This window comes from Akebia trifoliata, chromosome 9 (genome assembly GCF_017979445.1).
Source record: "Akebia trifoliata isolate Shusen 1 chromosome 9, ASM1797944v1, whole genome shotgun sequence".
In the NCBI taxonomy this organism is placed as follows: Eukaryota; Viridiplantae; Streptophyta; class Magnoliopsida; order Ranunculales; family Lardizabalaceae; genus Akebia; species Akebia trifoliata.
The window spans coordinates 22,576,993-22,596,944 of NC_141383.1; the positions used below are offsets into that span (position 1 = coordinate 22,576,993).

At 35.3% G+C, this 19,952-nt stretch overlaps 3 protein-coding genes across 3 annotated transcripts; 2 read left to right on the plus strand and 1 right to left on the minus strand.

Moving 5' to 3' along the window:
• The first annotated feature begins 3,490 nt into the window (after positions 1-3,490).
• LOC147394732 (uncharacterized) lies at positions 3,491-4,396 on the plus strand. The gene has a single exon (XM_086453324.1). The coding sequence runs from the start codon at positions 3,491-3,493 to the stop codon at positions 4,394-4,396; it is 906 nt and encodes a 301-aa protein (XP_086309450.1).
• Positions 4,397-8,557: 4,161 nt separating this feature from the next.
• LOC147394733 (FCS-Like Zinc finger 8-like) lies at positions 8,558-9,320 on the plus strand. The gene has a single exon (XM_086453325.1). It carries the CDS (start codon positions 8,655-8,657, stop codon positions 9,318-9,320), a length of 666 nt encoding a protein of 221 aa, XP_086309451.1. The 5' UTR covers positions 8,558-8,654.
• A 6,661-nt stretch (positions 9,321-15,981) lies between these two features.
• On the minus strand, positions 15,982-17,115 carry LOC147394734 (ethylene-responsive transcription factor ERN1-like). Its single transcript, XM_086453326.1, has one exon. It carries the CDS (start codon positions 17,113-17,115, stop codon positions 15,982-15,984), a length of 1,134 nt encoding a protein of 377 aa, XP_086309452.1.
• Between the last annotated feature and the right edge of the window lie 2,837 nt (positions 17,116-19,952).

The following is a 19,952-nucleotide window of genomic DNA, read 5'->3' on the forward strand; positions in this document are numbered from 1 at the left end:
TTCATGTACAATCAAACACTTGAAAAATGTTATTTTCTATGAAAATTAATTTTTCACCTTATTTTTCATGTGCAATCAAACATACCCTAAAGAGAAATAATCCTATAGCAGCATATATATATATTTTCGTCGCTTTTCTTTAAGAATTTTGAATAAGACTATAAGAGGAAGTATTTTTAAATTTTTTTTTTGAGTGATGGTGGGGTTGAACCTCTATATTCTCCATGTAATTTTGCTCCTATTTTTTGGGGTGTAGAAACGCATCTAAAAGTTGTGGTGCCATTGGTGAAAACAACGATTATGGTCATTTAGATCATAAACTTAAAAAATGAAAAAAAAAAAAAAAAAAGTATGATCATTAAATTCAAATATCAACTTAGCGCATTTTGATCATGTTAATTAAAATAAGAGTAGTGCTGGAGTAACTTTATAATTGACATCAACATCGTTTTCACACATTGGTGTGCACATAACCATAGATGACTCTGCATCTACAGTTCTGTACACATATGTGAAATGATGACAATTTCAATGTTACTTTAGCATTTTCCTCACAATAATGTAGACATTTTCATTAAAAAATGATCCTTTTTCCACTTCGGATTTTTGCTGAATTTAGAATCCAAAAGTTAGTCTAGGGCATCTTTGACTTCTGGTTCATCAAACAAGAAACTAATGACAATGGACCAGTAATTTTTTTTTTTCTCACAACCCAACAATCGTTTGACATGTGATGCAAATGACATAATTGCTTGCACGTCCTCTACCTAGAAATTGTAAGGGGCTGCCTAGTTTCACACCACTAAGTGTTGGTTGTACCACAATCTTAAAAAATCAGATATATATTTATAATCTCTATTTTAACACATTGCTTGCACCTCAATATCTAATTTTTTAGGGTTTAAATTTTATTTTAACGGATAGTCTTATATTATTTGCTCGTGCTCAACTTTGATAATATTTTGTGGTTAATTTTGTTCGTGTTCTCTTTGACTCCAACTTAATTAAAGTACTGATTTTCTAATTTTTGTTTTAAATTGAAATTGAAATTGTGTATTTCAAGATAACATAATTTTGTAAACATGACTCTAAAATGAAAAAATATTTTTTAGAAATATCACCAAACTAACAATTATTTCTTTGGGCATAAGAGAGAGAGAGAGAGAGGAGTGCAACATTTTTTTTAATTATTTTGGGGGTGTAATCATCCAAAGGGAGTGCAAAGAAGAATTTTTAAGTGATGGAGTGCAATTGGTAATGGGTGGTGTGCAACCAGTCGATCCGAATTTAAAAATGGGTTGTTGGACCCACATGGGTGGTAACATTAGCAATTTAACAACACAACCTTCTATATTTCATGAAAAAACTCATATTCAAAAAAAAAAAGTAAAATTATTATTTTTTTTAATTATTTTTTTTAATATTCATAGAATTTTCTCATCTGCAACCCCATGCAATCAAATCACGTTTTTGAAACACAATGATCTTATCTTAAAATTTCCTTTTCCCCTGTGGCAACAGAGACAAATTTTCTCCCTTATTGCTATGTCATTTATGTCACATGTCAAACAGTAGTTGGGTTGTGAGTAAAAAAATCACTTAGACTAAGACAACCTTAAATGCCTCACTTTTAATTATGCCTAGGAATCTAATCCAGGTGGATTAAGTGCGGCCATTCATTTTTTTTAAAAAGAACTCATATTTTTCTTGTAAAGGAATTCCTTCGCCATCAAACAAATCAATATCTATCCGGCCGAAAACATCATTTTTGGATGTATTAAACAAGAGCTGTGATAATCGGACTACCTCATACAACATACTCAAAATACTTTCCTGACTCGGCATGTGCTAAAATCATATAGTTTCGCCTCGAGATACACATTTTCACATCTACATAAATATATGCAATTGTATATCCCAAGACAAAAAGAACCATGATTTAAGCACATGTCATATTAGGAGAGTATTTTAACTATGTCATGTGGTGAGTCCAAAAATCAATACTCAAAAAACCATGAGCCGTACTTAAACAAGGTCAGGAGGCACCCTTTTTTTCATGCCACGTGACATTTTTGGGGAGCCACTGACCTTATGAATATGTGGTCCATCCTTTGATGAACCTACACACAATAGATCGGTTTGATTGGTGATGTGCTTCCATTGATTATAGAGCATTGTCTTAAGAATGATTATAATAGTTGGATTTGAACTCTTTTTTGAGAGTCTAGTGGATACAAGTTATCAAACACTATGAATTATGGTACGCTTGTTCACCAAGGGATGGGTTACATATCTACACGGTTATGGGTCGAACACGAGATTCCATGAATTTAAAAAAAAATTAAAATATTTATTTTTCATTATTGAATTTGAATTTTAAATTTGGGTGCTTAGTAGCCGTTCGTTTTCAACACCTTGGATCAAGTTCGAAAAACTTTGTTTTAGAAAAAAAACAAAAAAAAATTTTGACCATCGACTTTTAAAGAAATCTTGAAGGCTGTGCTATTCAATTGCCAATATGATAATTCATGTTAGTCTTAGGATCCTTTTTAAAATTTCAAATCTAAAACTAAAATTCGTGGGCAATTCATATGTGGGCAGAGAGAATTTTTCTCCCTATTACTTAGGGTGTACAGGATACCGTTCTTAATCCTGACTTTTAAACAAATTTACCTCTACTTACTCAAGTCTTTCTAGAGTGATTGTTTGCTCACAAACGAACACCATTTTGACATGTGGTGTTGATGACATAAGTAATAATAATAAAAATTCAAATCTTAAAAAGTATTATGGGATACACATGGGTTATCATATTGGCAATTAAACACGGCAACCTTTTAGATTTTATGAAAAAAAATTTATGGAAATAAAAAGTTAAAATTTTTTTTTTTTAATTTTATCAATAATGTTGAAAATGAAAGGCTACAAAGTATCCAAATTTAAAATTAAAATACAGTGGTGAAAAGTAATTTCGATTTTTTATAGAATTTCATCCTCTACAACACTTTCGTATCGGATCATATTTTCGATTTTTTACCATGCGAGAGAGAAAATTCTCTTAGTATTGCAAATGTGGTGGTCTGTGAACACTGAGCTTTCATGATAATATGCAGAGAACCATTGGTTTCTTTACATCGGAATACAAGGCAAGAAATCTATGGTTCTCTTCAGACTGCCACGTCAGCACAGTGATGTGCGCATTATTAAAGAAAGTCAGCTCGGTATTTTCCTAAAAAATAATTTAAATTCTAGGTCTTTGTTCATACGTCAGCTTTGGAATCAAAACAAAACTCTCTCTTTCTCTCTCTCTCTCTCTGCAATTATTCTTCTTTCGTCTATCCGGTCTTCTCACTCTCTCCCTCTCTCTCTCTCTCTCTCTCTCTCTCTCTCTGCAATCATTCTTCTTTCGTCTGTCAGTTCTTCTCACTTTCTCTCTCTCTCTCTCTCTGCAATTATTTTTCTTCGTCTATCAGTTCTTCTCAAATCATCCATGGCGACACCATGTGAGGTTATATCAGAAACAAGGAGAATCATCAATGCTCATTCCCGCCATTTCTTTGCGCTCTCATTCGTCTTTCTCTTCCCCATTGCCTTGTCCTTCTACGCCTTACCAACTCTCCATCTCTTAATCACCAAATCCGCTACAAGCCCACCAGAGATCCTCATCCGTTACACTCCTCACCAATATCGTATCGGCCTGGAAACCCTCTCAATCTCTCTCCTCTACTCCTTCATTGTTCTCACTCTCTTTCTCAGCGCCACAGGAACCATCACATACAGCGTCTATCAAGGATTCTTCGGTCTTCCTCTAAACTTCAAGTCCTCCATTAAATCTCTCTCGAATTCTCTCTTACGCCTCTTTATAACGGTTATCTGCGCTCTAATTATCATCTTAGCAGTCTTATTTCTTGTTGGGTTTATCCTTTATATACTAATCAGGTCGATTGAATTTCTAGAGTCTCAATTTTGGTATACTTTGCCTTACTTTACCATAGTTTACGTAATGGGTTGGGTGATTTTAGGGTTAGGGTTTATGTATTTGCAGGTGAATTGGGTTTTAGCTAGTGTGATAGTGGTGGTTGAATCGAGTTGGGGCTTTGAAGCTTTGAGGCGAAGTGCGTATTTGGTGAGGGGAGCGAGGGGTGTGGCAGTGTTTCTGATATTGTTTTATGGTGGGCTTATGTCTGCTATGTTGCTGGGCAGCATAAATTTGATACTTTGGGGCCAGTGGACGGGATTGATGATGGTGTTTGAGATTCTTTGTTTTTCGTTGCTTGTAACGGTTTATTTTCAAAGTTTTGTGGCGGCAAATACGGTGTTATATATGCATTGTAAGGCTTTGCACGGTGAGTTTGCATTGGAGATTGCAGAGGAATATGAGAGCTTGCCTGTTTAGTGGAGGAAGTTTGAATTTTCTTTATGAGAGTTAATATTGTCACACCAACTTTTGCTTACGCCACACCGACTGTTTGCAATTCTTTGATTCACAAAGGAAATGGTGTGGCATTAGTAAAAGTTGGAGTGGCAATAGCAGCTCTCTTGTATATTAATGCCTTTATAAATAAATAAAAAAGATTTACTGTATTAAGGTTTATGAGTTACATTGTATCATACTAAGTGTATTTGATCACTAATGGAAATATTTACATTGTGGAGTATTGATAAATATATATATATATATATATATATATATGGGTAGCGTTCAAGGGCAAACTTTTTAGCAAACTTTTTGGCAAAACATTTTTCAAAACATGGGTTAGAGGTTTTGGAATGGGCTGATTTTTGGTGAGGATGATCTCTACCGTGAGGAGATCATTCTCACCAAAAATCAGCCCATTCCAAAACTTCTAACCCATCAAAAACAGTTTACAAAAACTGGACGGTCCACGATGTTTCAGCTTGTAAACATGGGTTAGAAGTTTTGGAATGGGCTGATTTTTGGTGATGATGATCTCCTCACCATAGAGATCATCGTCACCAAAAATCAGCCCATTCCAAAACCTCTAACTCATGTTTTGAAAAATGTTTTGCCAAAAAGTTGGCCATTGAACGCCCCCTATAGATATATATATATATATATGGGTCCCGTTCAGCAACAAACATTTTGACAAACATTTTGGCAAAACATTTTTCAAAACATGGGTTAGAGGTTTTGGAATGGGCTGATTTTTGGTGAGGATGATCTCTACGGTGAGGAGATCATCCTCACCAAAAATCAGCCCATTCTAAAACTTCTAATCCCAGTTTACAAGTTGAAAATTGTGGACCGTCCATTTTTTGTAAACCATTTTTGATGGGGTTAGAAGTTTTGGAATGGGCTGATTTTTGGTGATGATGATCTCCTCACCGTAGTGATCATCCTCACCAAAAATCAGCTAATTCCAAAAGCTCTAACCCATGTTTTGAAAAATGTTTTGCCAAAATGTTTGTCAAAATGTTTGTTGCTGAACATTTCCCTATATATATATAGGGAAATGTTCAGCAACAAACATTTTGGCAAAACATTTTTCAAAACATGGGTTAGAGCTTTTGGAATGGGCTGATTTTTGGTGAGGATGATCACTACGGTGAGGAGATCATCATCACTAAAAATCAGCCCATTCCAAAACTTCTAACCCCATGAAAAATGGTTTACAAAAAAATGACGGTCCACGATTTTTCAACTTGTAAACTGGGGCTAGAAGTTTTGGAATGAGCTGATTTTTGGTGAGGATGATCTCCTCACCGTAGAGATCATCCTCACCAAAAATCAGCCCATTTCAAAACCTCTAACCATGTTTTGAAAAATGTTTGGCCAAAATGTTGTTGCTGAACGGGACCTATATATATATATATATATATATGGGTCCCGTTCAGCAACAAACATTTTGACAAACATTTTGGCAAAACATTTTTCAAAACATGGGTTAGAGGTTTTGGAATGGGCTGATTTTTGGTGAGGATGATCTCTACGGTGAGGAGATCATCCTCACCAAAAATCAGCCCATTCTAAAACTTCTAATCCCAGTTTACAAGTTGAAAATTGTGGACCGTCCATTTTTTGTAAACCATTTTTGATGGGGTTAGAAGTTTTGGAATGGGCTGATTTTTGGTGATGATGATCTCCTCACCGTAGTGATCATCCTCACCAAAAATCAGCTAATTCCAAAAGCTCTAACCCATGTTTTGAAAAATGTTTTGCCAAAATGTTTGTCAAAATGTTTGTTGCTGAACATTTCCCTATATATATATAGGGAAATGTTCAGCAACAAACATTTTGGCAAAACATTTTTCAAAACATGGGTTAGAGCTTTTGGAATGGGCTGATTTTTGGTGAGGATGATCACTACGGTGAGGAGATCATCATCACTAAAAATCAGCCCATTCCAAAACTTCTAACCCCATGAAAAATGGTTTACAAAAAAATGACGGTCCACGATTTTTCAACTTGTAAACTGGGGCTAGAAGTTTTGGAATGAGCTGATTTTTGGTGAGGATGATCTCCTCACCGTAGAGATCATCCTCACCAAAAATCAGCCCATTTCAAAACCTCTAACCATGTTTTGAAAAATGTTTGGCCAAAATGTTTGTTGCTGAACGGGACCTATATATATATATAGGGAAATGTTCAGCAACAAACATTTTGACAAACATTTTGGCAAAACATTTTTGAAAATATGGGTTACAGGTTTTGGAATGGGCTGATTTTTGGTGAGGATGATCTCTACAGGGAATAGATCATCATCACCAAAAATCAGCCCATTCCAAAACTTCTAACCCATCAAAAATGGTTTACAAAAAATGGACAGTTCACAATTTTTCAACCAGTTAACATGGGCTAGAAGTTTTGGAATGGGCTGATTTTTGATGAGGATGATCTCCTCACCGTAGAGATCATCCTCACCAAAAATCAGCCCATTCCAAAACCTATAACCTATGTTTTGAAAAATGTTTTGCCAAAATGTTTGTCAAAATGTTTGTTGCTGAAAGGGACCCATATATATATATGGAAATGTTCAGCACCCTAAGTTTTACCACACACTTTAACAAACGTTTTTTGTCCTATATGGGTTAGAAGTTTTGGAATGGGCTGATTTTTGGTGAGGATGATCTCTATGATTAGAAGATCATCCTCCCCAAAAATCATCCCATTCTGAAATGTTTAGCCCCATGTTTACACGTTGAAAAATCGTGGACCGTCCATTTTTTGTAAATCATTTTTGATGGGGTTAGAAGTTTTGGAATTAGCTGATTTTTGGTGAGAATGATCTCCTCACCATAGATATCATCCTCACCAAAAATCAGCCCATTCCAAAATTTCTTACCCATGTAAGACAAAACACGTTTGTTAAAGTGTGTGGTAAAACTTAGGGTGCTGAACGGGACCCATATATATATATATAGGGAAATGTTCAGCACCCTAAGTTTTACCACACACTTTAACAAATGTTTTTTGTCCTACATGGGTTAGAAGTTTTGAAATGGGCTGATTTTTTGTGAGGATGATCTCTATGATTAGAAAATCATCCTCCCCAAAAATCAGCCCATTCCGAAATGTTTAGCCCCATGTTTACACGTTGAAAAATCATGGACCGTCCATTTTTTGTAAACCATTTTTGATGGGATTAAAAGTTTTGGAATGAACTGATTTTTGGTGAGGATGATCTCCTCACCATAGAGATCATCCTCACCAAAAATCAACCCATTCCAAAACTTCTAACCCATGTAAGACAAAACACGTTTGTTAAAGTGTGTGGTAAAGCTTAGGGTGCTGAACGGGACCCATATATATATGGGAAATGTTCAGCACCCTAAGTTTTACCACACATTTTAACAAACGTTTTTTGTCCTACATGGGTTAGAAGTTTTGGAATGAGCTGATTTTTGGTGAGGATGATCTCTATGATTAGAAGATCATCCTCCCCAAAAATCAGCCCATTCCGAAATGTTTAGCCCCATGTTTACACGTTGAAAAATCGTGGACCGTCCATTTTTTGTAAATCAATTTTGATGGGGTTAGAAGTTTTGGAATGAGCTGATTTTTGGTGAGGATGATCTCCTCACCATAGAGATCATCCTCACCAAAAATCAGCTCATTCCGAAACTTCTAATCCATGTAAGACAAAACGCGTTTGTTAAAGTGTGTGGTAAAACTAAGGGTGGCGAACGGGACCCTATATATATATATATATATGGGGACGGTTCGACGGACGTCCTCAAAACCGAATGAGAAACTGATGCTTCTCATGCGTTAGATTTTTCGAAAGTAACGGCTGAAACGCGTTCTCACGTCTCGTCCAAATTAAAAACAGAGTTTTAGATATTTAAAAAAAACTCCCTCAGATTTTTTTTTCTTTTTTTTGTGTTACTCATTGTTTCTATTAACTAACATATTCTCTCTCTCTCTCGACAAAACGACTGAAGACCTGAGCTCTCTCTCTCGACTCTCGACAGAAATTCCAACTGATTGGAACTCTTGGTTTCTACCCAACACTTCATTTTTCTCTCAATAGAAAGACCCAGATATTAGTTTTCCTTAAAAATCCCATTTTTATTCTAACATTCATTCTAAGTGACTCTCTCTCACACACATACATACAGAGTAAAAGGGTGAAAATAATATTTTTTTTTCTTTAATAGGTTATTCTTGTTTTGTAGTGAGAATATAAATTTGTATGAATCTAGGATTTGAAATGCTAAGGAAGAGATCAAGAACAATGGCCTGTAAACAATCTTTAATGGCTGGCAATGGGTTTATCCCATCTCCCACCACCAAATACACAAAACCCACTTTCTTCAATTCTCCTAGGTTGTTTACTGGTTTCTCTTCAAAGATTTTCTCTGAAACTGAAGCAATGATGAGCCCTACCTCAATCCTAGATATTAAACCCTTCTCTAGTTTTAAAAACCCACTTGCCTCAGATAGAAAAACTACTACTAAATCATCCCCAGAACCTTGTTTAATGAAGAAACTTGATTCAAGAGGTGTTGGTCTTGGTATTGTTGATGTTCTAATTGATGAAGAATTCAATCAGAAATTATCCAAATCTGATAGTAGAATGGTTCTGTTTGGATCACAGCTTAAGATTCAAATCCCTCCCCTATCACCATCTCTTAATTCTCCTACTGAATCCCTAAAATCTCTATCCAATTCCAATCTCAAAACCCGTAATTCTCTGTCTTCAACGAAAAAATCTCATTTTTGGTCTGCGAATTCTGGTCTTGAAACACCAAGCTCACCTCGGGTTTTTACGGGGTGTCTCTCCGTTAGCAAGATATCGAGAGAGAGAGCTCAGGTTTTCAGTCGTTCTGTCGAGAGAGAGAGAGAATATGTTAGTTAATAGAAATAGTGAATAACAAAAAAAAGAAAAAAAAAACTGAGGGAGTTTTTTTTAAATATCTAAAACTCTGTTTTTAATTGGACGAGACGTGAGAACGCGTCTCAGCCGTTGCTTTCGAAAAATCTAACGCATGAGAAGCATTGGTTTCTCAATCGGTTTTGAGGACGTCCGTCGAACCGTCCCCTATATATATATATATATATATATATATGAACAGCGTTCCTTAGACTCATATTGGGACTCACATTGCGACACACCGTTTTGTCTTATATGGGCAAAAATAATTGGAATGGGCTGATTTTTTGTGAAGATGATCTCTATGGTGAGGAGATCATCCTTGCCAAAAATCAGCTCATTAAGAAACTTCTAGACCGTCCAATTTTTGTTGAACAATTATAGACCGTCCAATTTTTGTAAATCAATTTTGATGGGGTTAGAAGTTTTGGAATGGGATGATTTTTTGCCAGGATGATCCCCTCATCACAGAGATCATCCTCACAAAAAATCAGCTCATTCCAAACATTTTTGCCCATATAAGACAAAACGGTGTGTCGCAATGTGAGTCTCAATATGAGTCTTAGGAACGTGACCCTATATATATATATATATATAGGGTCCCATTCAATGGCTAACTTTTTGGCAAAACATTTTTCAAAACATGAGTTAGAAGTTTTGGAATGGGCTGATTTTTGGTGAGGATGATCTCTACGGTGAGGAGATCATCATCACGAAAAATCAGCCCATTCCAAGACTTCTAACCCCATCAAAAACAGTTACAAAAAAAGGACGGTCTACGATTTTTCAGCTTGTAAACATGGGTTAGAAGTTTTGGAATGGGCTGATTTTTTGTGAGGATGATCTCCTCACCGTAGAGATCATCCTCACCAAAAATCAGCCCATTCCAAAACCTCTAACTCATGTTTTGAAAAATGTTTTGTCAAAAAGTTTGTCATTGAACGCTACCCATATATATATATATATAGAAATATTCAACAACAAACATTTTTCAAAATATGGGTTAGAGGTTTTGAAATTGGCTGATTTTTGGTGAGGATGATCTCTACGGTGAAGAGATCATCATCACCAAAAATCAGCTCATTCCAAAACTTCTAACCCCATCAAAAATGGTTTACAAGAAAAGGACGGTCCACAATTTTTCAACTTGTAAACATGGGTTAGAAGTTTTGGAATGGGCTGATTTTTGGTGAGGATGATCTCCTCACCGTAGAGATCATCCTCACCAAAAATCAGCCCATTCCAAAACCTTTAACCCATGTTTTGAAAAATGTTTGTTGTTGAACGGGACCCATATATATAGGGTCCCATTCAACACCAAACATTTTGGCCAACATTTTAACCAACCAATTTTGTCCTACATGGGTTAGAAGTTTTGGAATGGGCTGATTTTTTATGAGGATGATCTCTACGGTGAGGAGATCATTCTCACCAAAAATCAACCCATTCCAAAATTTCTAGCTCCATGTTTCAAGTTGAAAAATCGTGGATCGTCCATTTTTTGTAAATCATTTTTTATGGGGTTAGAAGTTTTGGAATGGGCTGATTTTTGGTGATGATGATATCCTCACCGTAGAGATCATCCTCACCAAAAATCAACCCATTCCAAAACTTCTAACCCATGGTTTAAAAAATGTTTTGCCAAAATGTTTGGTACTGAACATTTCCCATATATATATATATATATATATAATATATATAGAGGACGGTTCAGCAGCCCTAAAGTTTGCCAAGTTTGGTGCCAAACATTTTTCAAAATATGGGTTAGAAGCTTTGGAATGAGCTGATTTTTTGTGAAAATGATCTCTATGATGAGGAGATCATCCTCACCAAAAATCAGCCTATTCCAAAACTTTTAACCCTATCAAAAGTGATTTACAAAAATTGGACGGTCCACGATTCTTCAACTTGTAAATTAGGGTTAGAAGTTTCAAAATGAGCTGATTTTTTGTGAGGATGATCTCTTCGCCGTAGAGATCATCCTCACAAAAAATCAGCATATTCCAAAACTTCTAACCCCATCAAAAGTGATTTACAAAAAATGTTTAGCACCAAACTTGGCAAACTTTAGGGCTGCCGAACCGCTCCCATATATATATATATATATGGAGCGGTTCGGCAGCCCTAAAGTTTGCCAAGTTTGGTGCCAAACATTTTTCAAAATATGGGTTAGAAGCTTTGGAATGAGCTGATTTTTTGTGAGAATGATCTCTATGAAGAGGAGATCATCCTCACCAAAAATCAGCCTATTCCAAAACTTCTAACCCCATCAAAAGTGATTTACAAAACTTGGACGGTCCACAATTCTTCAACTTGTAAACTAGGGTTAGAAGTTTCAAAATGAGTTGATTTTTTGTGAGGATGATCTCTTCACCGTAGAGATCATCCTCACAAAAAATCAGCCTATTTCAAAACTTCTAACCCCATCAAAAGTGATTTACAAAAAATATTTGGCACCAAACTTGGCAAACTTTAGGGCTGATGAACCGCTTCCTATATATATATAGGGTCCCATTCAGCACCCTAAGCTTTACCACACACTTTAACAAACGTTTTTTGTCCTACATGGGTTAGAAGTTTTGGAATGGACTGATTTTTGGTGAGGATGATCTCTATGGTGAGGAGATCATCCTCACAAAAATCAGTTCATTCCAAAACTTCTAACCCCATAAAAAATGGTTTACAAAAAATGGACGGTCCACGATTTTTCAACTTGTAAACATGAGGCTAAACAATTCGGAATGGGCTGATTTTTGGAGAGGATGATCTTCTAATCATAGAGATCATTCTCACCAAAAATCAGCCCATTCCAAAACTTCTAACCCATGTAGGACAAAAAACATTTGTTAAAGTGTGTGGTAAAACTTAGGGTGCTGAACATTTCCCATATATATATATATGGGTCCCGTTCAACACCCTACGCTTTACCCTACACTTTACCCTACGTGTTTTGTTCTACATGGGTTAGAAGTTTTGGAGTAGGTTGATTTTTGGTGATGATGATTTCTATGGTGAAAAGATCATCTTCACCAAAAATCAGCCCATTCCAAAACTTCTAACCCTATAAAAAATGGTTTGTAAAAAATGAACGGTCCACAATTTTTCAAGTTGTAAACATGGGGCTAGAAATTTCGGAACGGGCTGATTTTTGGTGATGAGGATCTTCTAACCGCAGAGATTATCCTCACTAAAAATCAGCCCATTCCAAAACTTCTAACTCATGTAGGAAAAAACACGTTTGGTAAAGCGTAGGGTAAAGTGTAGGGTGTTGAACATTTCCCTATATATATATATATGGAGCGGTTCGGCAACCCTAAAGTTTGTCAAGTTTTGTGCCAAACATTTTTTGTACATCACTTTTGATAGGGTTAGAAGTTTTGGAATAGGCTGATTTTTTGTAAGGATGAAACTTCTAACCCTAGTTTACAAGTTGAATAATCGTAGACCGTCCAATTTTTGTAAATCACTTTTAATGGGGTTAGAGGTTTTGGAATAGGCTGATTTTTGGTGAGGATGATCTCTTCATCATAGAGATCATCCTCACAAAAAATCAGCTCTTTCCAAAGCTTCTAACCCATATTTTGAAAAATGTTTGACACTAAACTTGGCAAACTTTAGGACTACTGAATTGTCCCCATATATATAGGAAATGTTCAACACCCTAAGCTTTACCCTACACTTTAACAAACGTGTTTTGTCCTACATGGGTTAGAAGTTTTGGAATGGGCTGATTTTTGGTGAGGATGATCTCTATGATTAGAATATCATCCTCACCAAAAATCAGCCCATTCCGAAATTTTTAGCCCCATGTTTACAAGTTGAAAAATCGTGGACCGTTCATTTTTTGTAAACCATTTTTGATGGGGTCAGAAGTTTTGGAATGAGCTGATTTTTTAGTGAGGGTGATCTCCTCACCATAGAGATCATCCTCACCAAAAATCAGCTCATTCCAAAACTTCTAACCCATGTAGGACATAACACGTTTGTTAAAGTGTAGGGTAAAGCTTAGGGTGGGGAATGGGACCCTATATATATAATCCAAGAATTCTCAATAAAATTACTTTTCTTGATTGTGAGCTTGAGTTTCAATTGATCTCTCCAATGGGCTTTTAGATTTAATGTAAAAAAGTCTTGACTTGCAATTTGGTGTTGGTTATTCTTTATAGAATTAGTTAAAATTGGGGAATTAATAAATTGAGGATGTACATGAAAAGTTTTATCATTGAAAGAAGTTTTGTAGTGATTTTCAAATTGTTAAGTTAAAGTGGTAAAATAAGAAAGATAGTAAAGTTAGAGGAGGTATTATTCAAAAAAGGGTTATTATTACAAAAAGGGGAAGAAGATGAAAGACAATAAAAATCAAGGGGATAGAAAGGAAAAGCAATAAAGTAAGGGTAGTGGTGGACTCCACTCAACTTAACTGTATTGAGACCCACCGTTGTGTTTTATTTTATAAATAATTCACTTGAATCTTAAAAAACCCATCACTGGGTCTTTTTACATCATCCTTTTATAGCAATTTGATTGTCAAATTTATGTTTTTTTCCATTTTTATGCCATAGACACACTATTAGTCTCCAATCACAATGGAGAATAATTACTAAATGAAAAACATGTTAAACTATTATTAAGAGTAGAGATACATTTTAGATGTAGCGATAGAAAGGCGAAGGTGTTGCTGTGATTAAAAAAAAAAGATTTAATCAAAAGTCAATGAGGCTCGAGAAAGGATTTCCTCATGATGATGATTACATATGCCAATTGAATTATAAGCTTGATTGCGTTGGCTTCAAAACTTCTTAATAGCTGAAGCAAACTTCACTTTGTCGTTTGATTTCTTTACGTCCTGGATGATGGGTTCAATCTTAACAAGACCATCGATTGTAATAGCAAGTGAAATTAAAGTTTGTCACATTGAACCCAAATCTTATGATACCGATTATGTATGCCAGTTGAATTATAAGCCTGATTGCGTTGACTTCAGCCATATATGATCTTAGATTGACCTACTCATTACTGAGGAAGATGGCTTTGGGTGTAGATAATAATGGCCGTAGTAGTGAATCAAGGCAATACTCATTGAAAAGGTGGATTTGGACATAATTTTATTTATAAAAAAAAATAAAAGTTAAGGCCACCATTTAGACTTCACAATGTCGAATTCAAGTATTGTTCGACCTTTCCTGCCTATTGAATTATGCCTTGTTTGTGGTAGTTCTGATTTTATTGAAACTTACTTCTCTTTGAATCACTTATATAAAGAATCACAATCGCGAGAACAAATTGTTTATGGAGTTGGTTTTTGGACGGTTTAGAAGTGCTTCTAAAAGCTGTGGTGCATTTGGTGAAAACAACTTTGATGGACATTTAGATCATTAAAAAAATTATATATTTTTGTGTCAAGTAATGGACCTAAATGGCCTTAAATGGATCGCTTTTAATAAGGCCTAGAAATCTAATCCAAGTGGACCAAGTCCAGCCGTTTGTTAAACCAAATGTAATGGGCCTTTAAGAGAACTCATTGCCCAAGCCCATCCTACCTTAGCCTGACCCGATTACATATGGGCCATTTTGCAGGGGAGCCATCCTAATTGGGGTTGGCAACGGATCGATTCAGTACCGGATCAGTGACACTCTCATTTCGATCCAAATTTTTGTAAAGATGCGAATGGATTAATGAATATGTGAATCGAATCAGATCCGTTTCATTTCATTCTTAATCCAAAACCGATCCGATTTGATCCGAACACATGCCTTATTTTCTAATTATCAATGTTCAAAATTTTTAAAAGTATAAAATTTAAAAAAAAAATCTACTTTCCTACTACAAATATAGAGGGAAATCAAAAAGAGTAAAATGTTAGGGAAGCATTCGAAGGTCCTAAAGAGAGTCAAATATTGTGCTGAACATTTTTAGGAGAGTGTTATTATATATATATATATATATATATATATATATAAATTAAGAATAATAAAAAAAAAATTACTCCAATAGGCACAATCACATATAGGATACAAAATATTTAAAAGAAAAAATCATGAAATAAAATAAAATAAAATAGCAACAAAGATATTTTCGTGGTTCACCCGATATAGGCTACATCAATGGAGATTAAACCGGTTCACTATGCTCGGAAATGAGGATGATAAGCTTGAGAATATGATGATCAAAACATCGTCTTTGTTTTCTACAAGATGAACTGTTTTCGCATGTCTTCTCTCATCTTCTTGTTCTCTACGTTTTTCTCGAAACCTAAAAAAAGAGGTCTAGTGATATCTTAATTAGAGAATTTGGATTGAATTAATATCACTCGTCGAACTACTTCTTCCAACAAGAAAGGGTTTGCACCCCTTTGCAACTTGTTCAGCTCCAAAACCCCAACAAAAATCACAAGTGATAGTTCTCCCTCTAGTGCCCTGAACAAGCTTCATTCGTTAATCGATTAAAACTTACAAATCTACGGAAAACTAAAATACAAGTAAATACTCAACATTGGTTGCAAATGAAAGAAAAGTTGCCTGGGGGAATAAAATACAAAATTACATCTCATTAAGTGCTTAATACAATACGAGATCCGGGCGAAAAGCTATTAAATTCTACTTGAAATTAGAGTATGAGATGGTATGAATAATCAAAGGCCTTAAATCAACTAACAAAGCAGATGGGAGGGAGATCAAGAGAGCTCCAAAGGGATAATTCTCCATCGTTGATCGAAGAAGAGGATGAAGAAGTGTCTGTAGAAGTCTCCGAATTCCCGTCTTGCTTCGTCACTTGCACTAATTCTTCTTCCTTTGTCTTCTTTTCCTCTTGATTGTTATTACATGTATTTTTGAGGTTAGTTAAGTGTTCAGACCACTTCAAGCACTCAGCGATCCCATTGAAGGCGTAAAGAGACGCAGAGTACTTCCTCTCATACTTCATCCTCTTCATAGCCTCTCTAAGCATAGAAGGCTCATCCCCATTGTTCTCCTCATCAATTGGCTCTGCGATCTCTTCAGCAATCTCGAACGGATAATAGTGACACGATGACCCAACAACATCTAAGAATTGGAAATCCATGACACCTAGATCATCACCTTCTTCTCCTTCTTCCCCAACTTGACTCACATCACCCAAGTTATAATCCATAACAAATTCTCCTACTCCACCATCTTTTTCAATGGAATTTGATTCAACACTACTTGTAGTCATGTAATCACGACTACAACTAATACTACTAGTAGTGTTGGTGGTTATGGAATCATCAGGATCATTAAGAAAATCATCCAATTGGGTACCTTGCACTTCATCTAATTCTTCTTCTCTATATTCATGTTGCTTTTGCTGCTGTTGGTTCTTTGATAAAGATGTCAAGGTCGATATGGGTGTGGGTGTGGTAGTGGAAGAGTTATTTTTTGCATTTAGCCTATGAAGAAGAAGATTTGTGATCTTCGATGGAAGAGCAGGAGTTGAAGAAGATGACGACGAACAAGGCCAAAAATTCGTTCTAGTGTTTGCACCGCGGAGCAAGCAAGCGGCTTCATCGTAAGCCCTCGCCGCTTCCTCAGCCGTATCAAAAGTGCCTAACCACACTCTTATCTTTTGTATAGTATCTTTAATCTCAGCCACCCATCGCCCCGAAGGTCTTTGTCGCACCCCCACGAATCGCTTTCTAGCTCGCCTTGCTCCACCTAGCGCTACAGTCGCCGCTGCCTCCTTCACCATCTCATTCCACCCCATACTTCCATCACTATAGTCCTTCTCTTCTCCCCCCTCCCCAGCCTTTCTCTTCCTCCCCATTTTGTTTTTCTTTCTTATCTCAATATGACTTGAAGAAGGAGAAGATATATTTGCTTGGCTTCTATTTTGGGTTGATTGATCTTTTAGGTGTAATTTATAAGAGATGTGTGAGATGATGTTAAATGAGAGGCCCCTTTAATGCTTGTTGCTACCTACTTGTTTTTTTTTGAATTATTTATTTTTTATTTTTTTTCTTTTGGGGGGGGGGGGGGGGGGGGGTTTCGTATCAGACCATATGGAGGGTTCTCTTTGATGACAAAGAAATAGAAAATTATAAGGAAACAAATGGTATTTTATGGTGCAATTAGAGAAATTTTTGCATTGACCAAGCAAAGATAATACATTTCTTCTTTGATTTTTTTATTCACAAAATTTCTCTTTTTTTTAATCTATGAATGTGAGCTTGAATTGGTCCACTTTTCTTCTCTTGGATTCTTTTAGTTAATTAATTAATTAATAATATATTAATATGTAATATTTTAATTCAGGTTTTGTCGCTAACTTTCAACCTTGAAGGTGACATGAACATAGTAGTCATCTCTTTGAGAAAAAGACTAATTGTTCTCTTTTGCTTGTATATGTTAGATAAACCCTGTAAGCATTAATAACCCATTAGTAAAATAGATTGCAAGGTCCCCAACAGGAGCCAGAAAGGTGAAAATTAACAAAACAAAGATTCTAAATTACATTTAAAAAAACAAATGAATTAATATATTACTAGAGATATTTTATTAACACACCAAATTTTACTTATAACACACCAATCTATATGTATATTTATTTTCAAAAGGCCATGTGTTGTTATTAAAAGTTGGGGTGCCAATAGAATCCCTATTTATTTAGCAATTCATCTTATCTTAGGAGCAGGGAATTTATTTTCAAAGGAATATGAATTTCTTGGGAAAAGGAATTCCATCATTCATGGGAAATCATTTTCCATGCCTAATCATACAAACCCTTAGAGAAACAAAGGTAAAACAATCACTTTCTCACCTTGTAGAGACCCATATATTGGATGCATGAGGACTATGGAAATGACCCATAAACCCATTATTTGCCTTTGAAACTTTAATCAATTTCATTAAATAACAAGGGTAAAATCAGTACTTTTCGCAAATCAAGTATTAACCTGTTGTCACCATATAGGATGACAACATTATTATAAAAGGACTAAAAGGATTAATAATACAACTTTGGATTAACCAGAGATTAGAAGTATCTAATCATTTTGCTTTTGTCATTGCTGATGAAGGATAACCAATTCGATTACTCCAAAGCCCCAGCACAATCCACTAAACCCGACCTTAATCCATATCTAATTGTCTAATTTATATTATTTCTTCCTTGTAATCATTTTTAAAATTTATAATTAAATGAGCTTTTCGTCATGTTTGCTACCCCATGTGTAAGGCTGTCAACAGATGGTTATCAGTTCGGATACAGCAATATCCGAATCTGAATCCAAAATTTTTATTTGATATCCAAATTCGAATTTGAATCCGACGGATGTTCTAAAACTCTATCCAAATTCGAATCCGATTATTCTATCGGATATCGGATAACATCCGATTAGAATTCGAATAATTTGTATATTAAAAAAAAATACATAATTTTTCCTTATCCAATTGATGTTTTAGTATTTAAAAAACTTATTATATATTATACTCTGTATATAATAAATAAATAAATAAAATAATATATATTATATATTATTTCAAATCGCATATTATCATATTCAAAATGTTAATTTTTGAATTCGAATCCGATATCCAAAAATTTAGGATAATATCCAATTTTTCGAATTCAAATTTGAATCGGATTCAAATTTTCGACAATCCATTGACACCCTTACCCATGTGAAATATTTTAAACTCTTATATGCTACATATCAAGAATTAATAACTTTAAACTTGTACCGAGTCAACTTTTCATTTTGAGACAAATCACCATGCTTTATTGTTTTTCTCTCAATTTATTTAGATTGTATTTGAGTTTTAAATCAACATATTCACATTGAGACATAGACAAAGGTTAAAAAAATATAAATTTGACCTGAATTAACTCACAAGTAGTTCTTCTGTTCTTACTAGATATTGCAAAGAGTGGTGGAGTTGGGAACGAATACAGGAGCGAGATCGTGTATATAGAGCTACTAATGGGTCGGGTTGGGCGTTAAATAAGTCAGTCGTAACCAGCCCATTTAATGGTCTGACCGGGACCAAGTCGAACATGAAAATTTCTAGATCCAAGCCCGAATTCATGCAGGCTTGACCGACCCACAATTTCATATCTAAATAGTGTAACAATTATAAGTTATCGGACGAATCAGGTAGTTCCCAAGCTCGAACCAACCTGCCTGACCCAATAACTAAATGGACTTTGTATAGTATGCAAACCCGGCCCATTTATACCGTGAAGAACCTTTATAAGTACTTAATTCTTAAGTGTGTGAGACGAAACTTAACTTAAATAAATAAACAAATAAAATTGTAAGATTAGCACCAAAGGACAGGACAAAGAAGTCTTATTTTACTTCTTGAAGTTATCACCCAAAATCTTACATATAGGAGACCAATCAGATGCCTTTGATGGCAAACTTCCACCTCGGTTTGCCACTTGTCCAGTTTTAATTGGACAGGATAAATAAGAAGTAGACGCATAGGTTATGCTGTAAAAAGAGAGAGACAAAGAGGAAAGTTTGAAGGCTTTGTGAGAATCGACTTAAGTCAGGAACTCTTCTAATGTACAAAATGGTACAAAGGATCTGTTTGAAAGATTAAAATAAATAAATTATTGATTAATTTGGCACCGTAGAGTTGGGTCATGAGTGGGACCCC

Excerpts from the sequence above, each read along its gene's own strand:
- LOC147394732 (XM_086453324.1), top strand. The coding sequence starts at position 3,491 with ATGGCGACACCATGTGAGGTTATATCAGAAACAAGGAGAATCATCAAT.
- LOC147394733 (XM_086453325.1), top strand. The coding sequence starts at position 8,655 with ATGAATCTAGGATTTGAAATGCTAAGGAAGAGATCAAGAACAATGGCC.
- LOC147394734 (XM_086453326.1), bottom strand. The coding sequence starts at position 17,115 with ATGGGGAGGAAGAGAAAGGCTGGGGAGGGGGGAGAAGAGAAGGACTAT.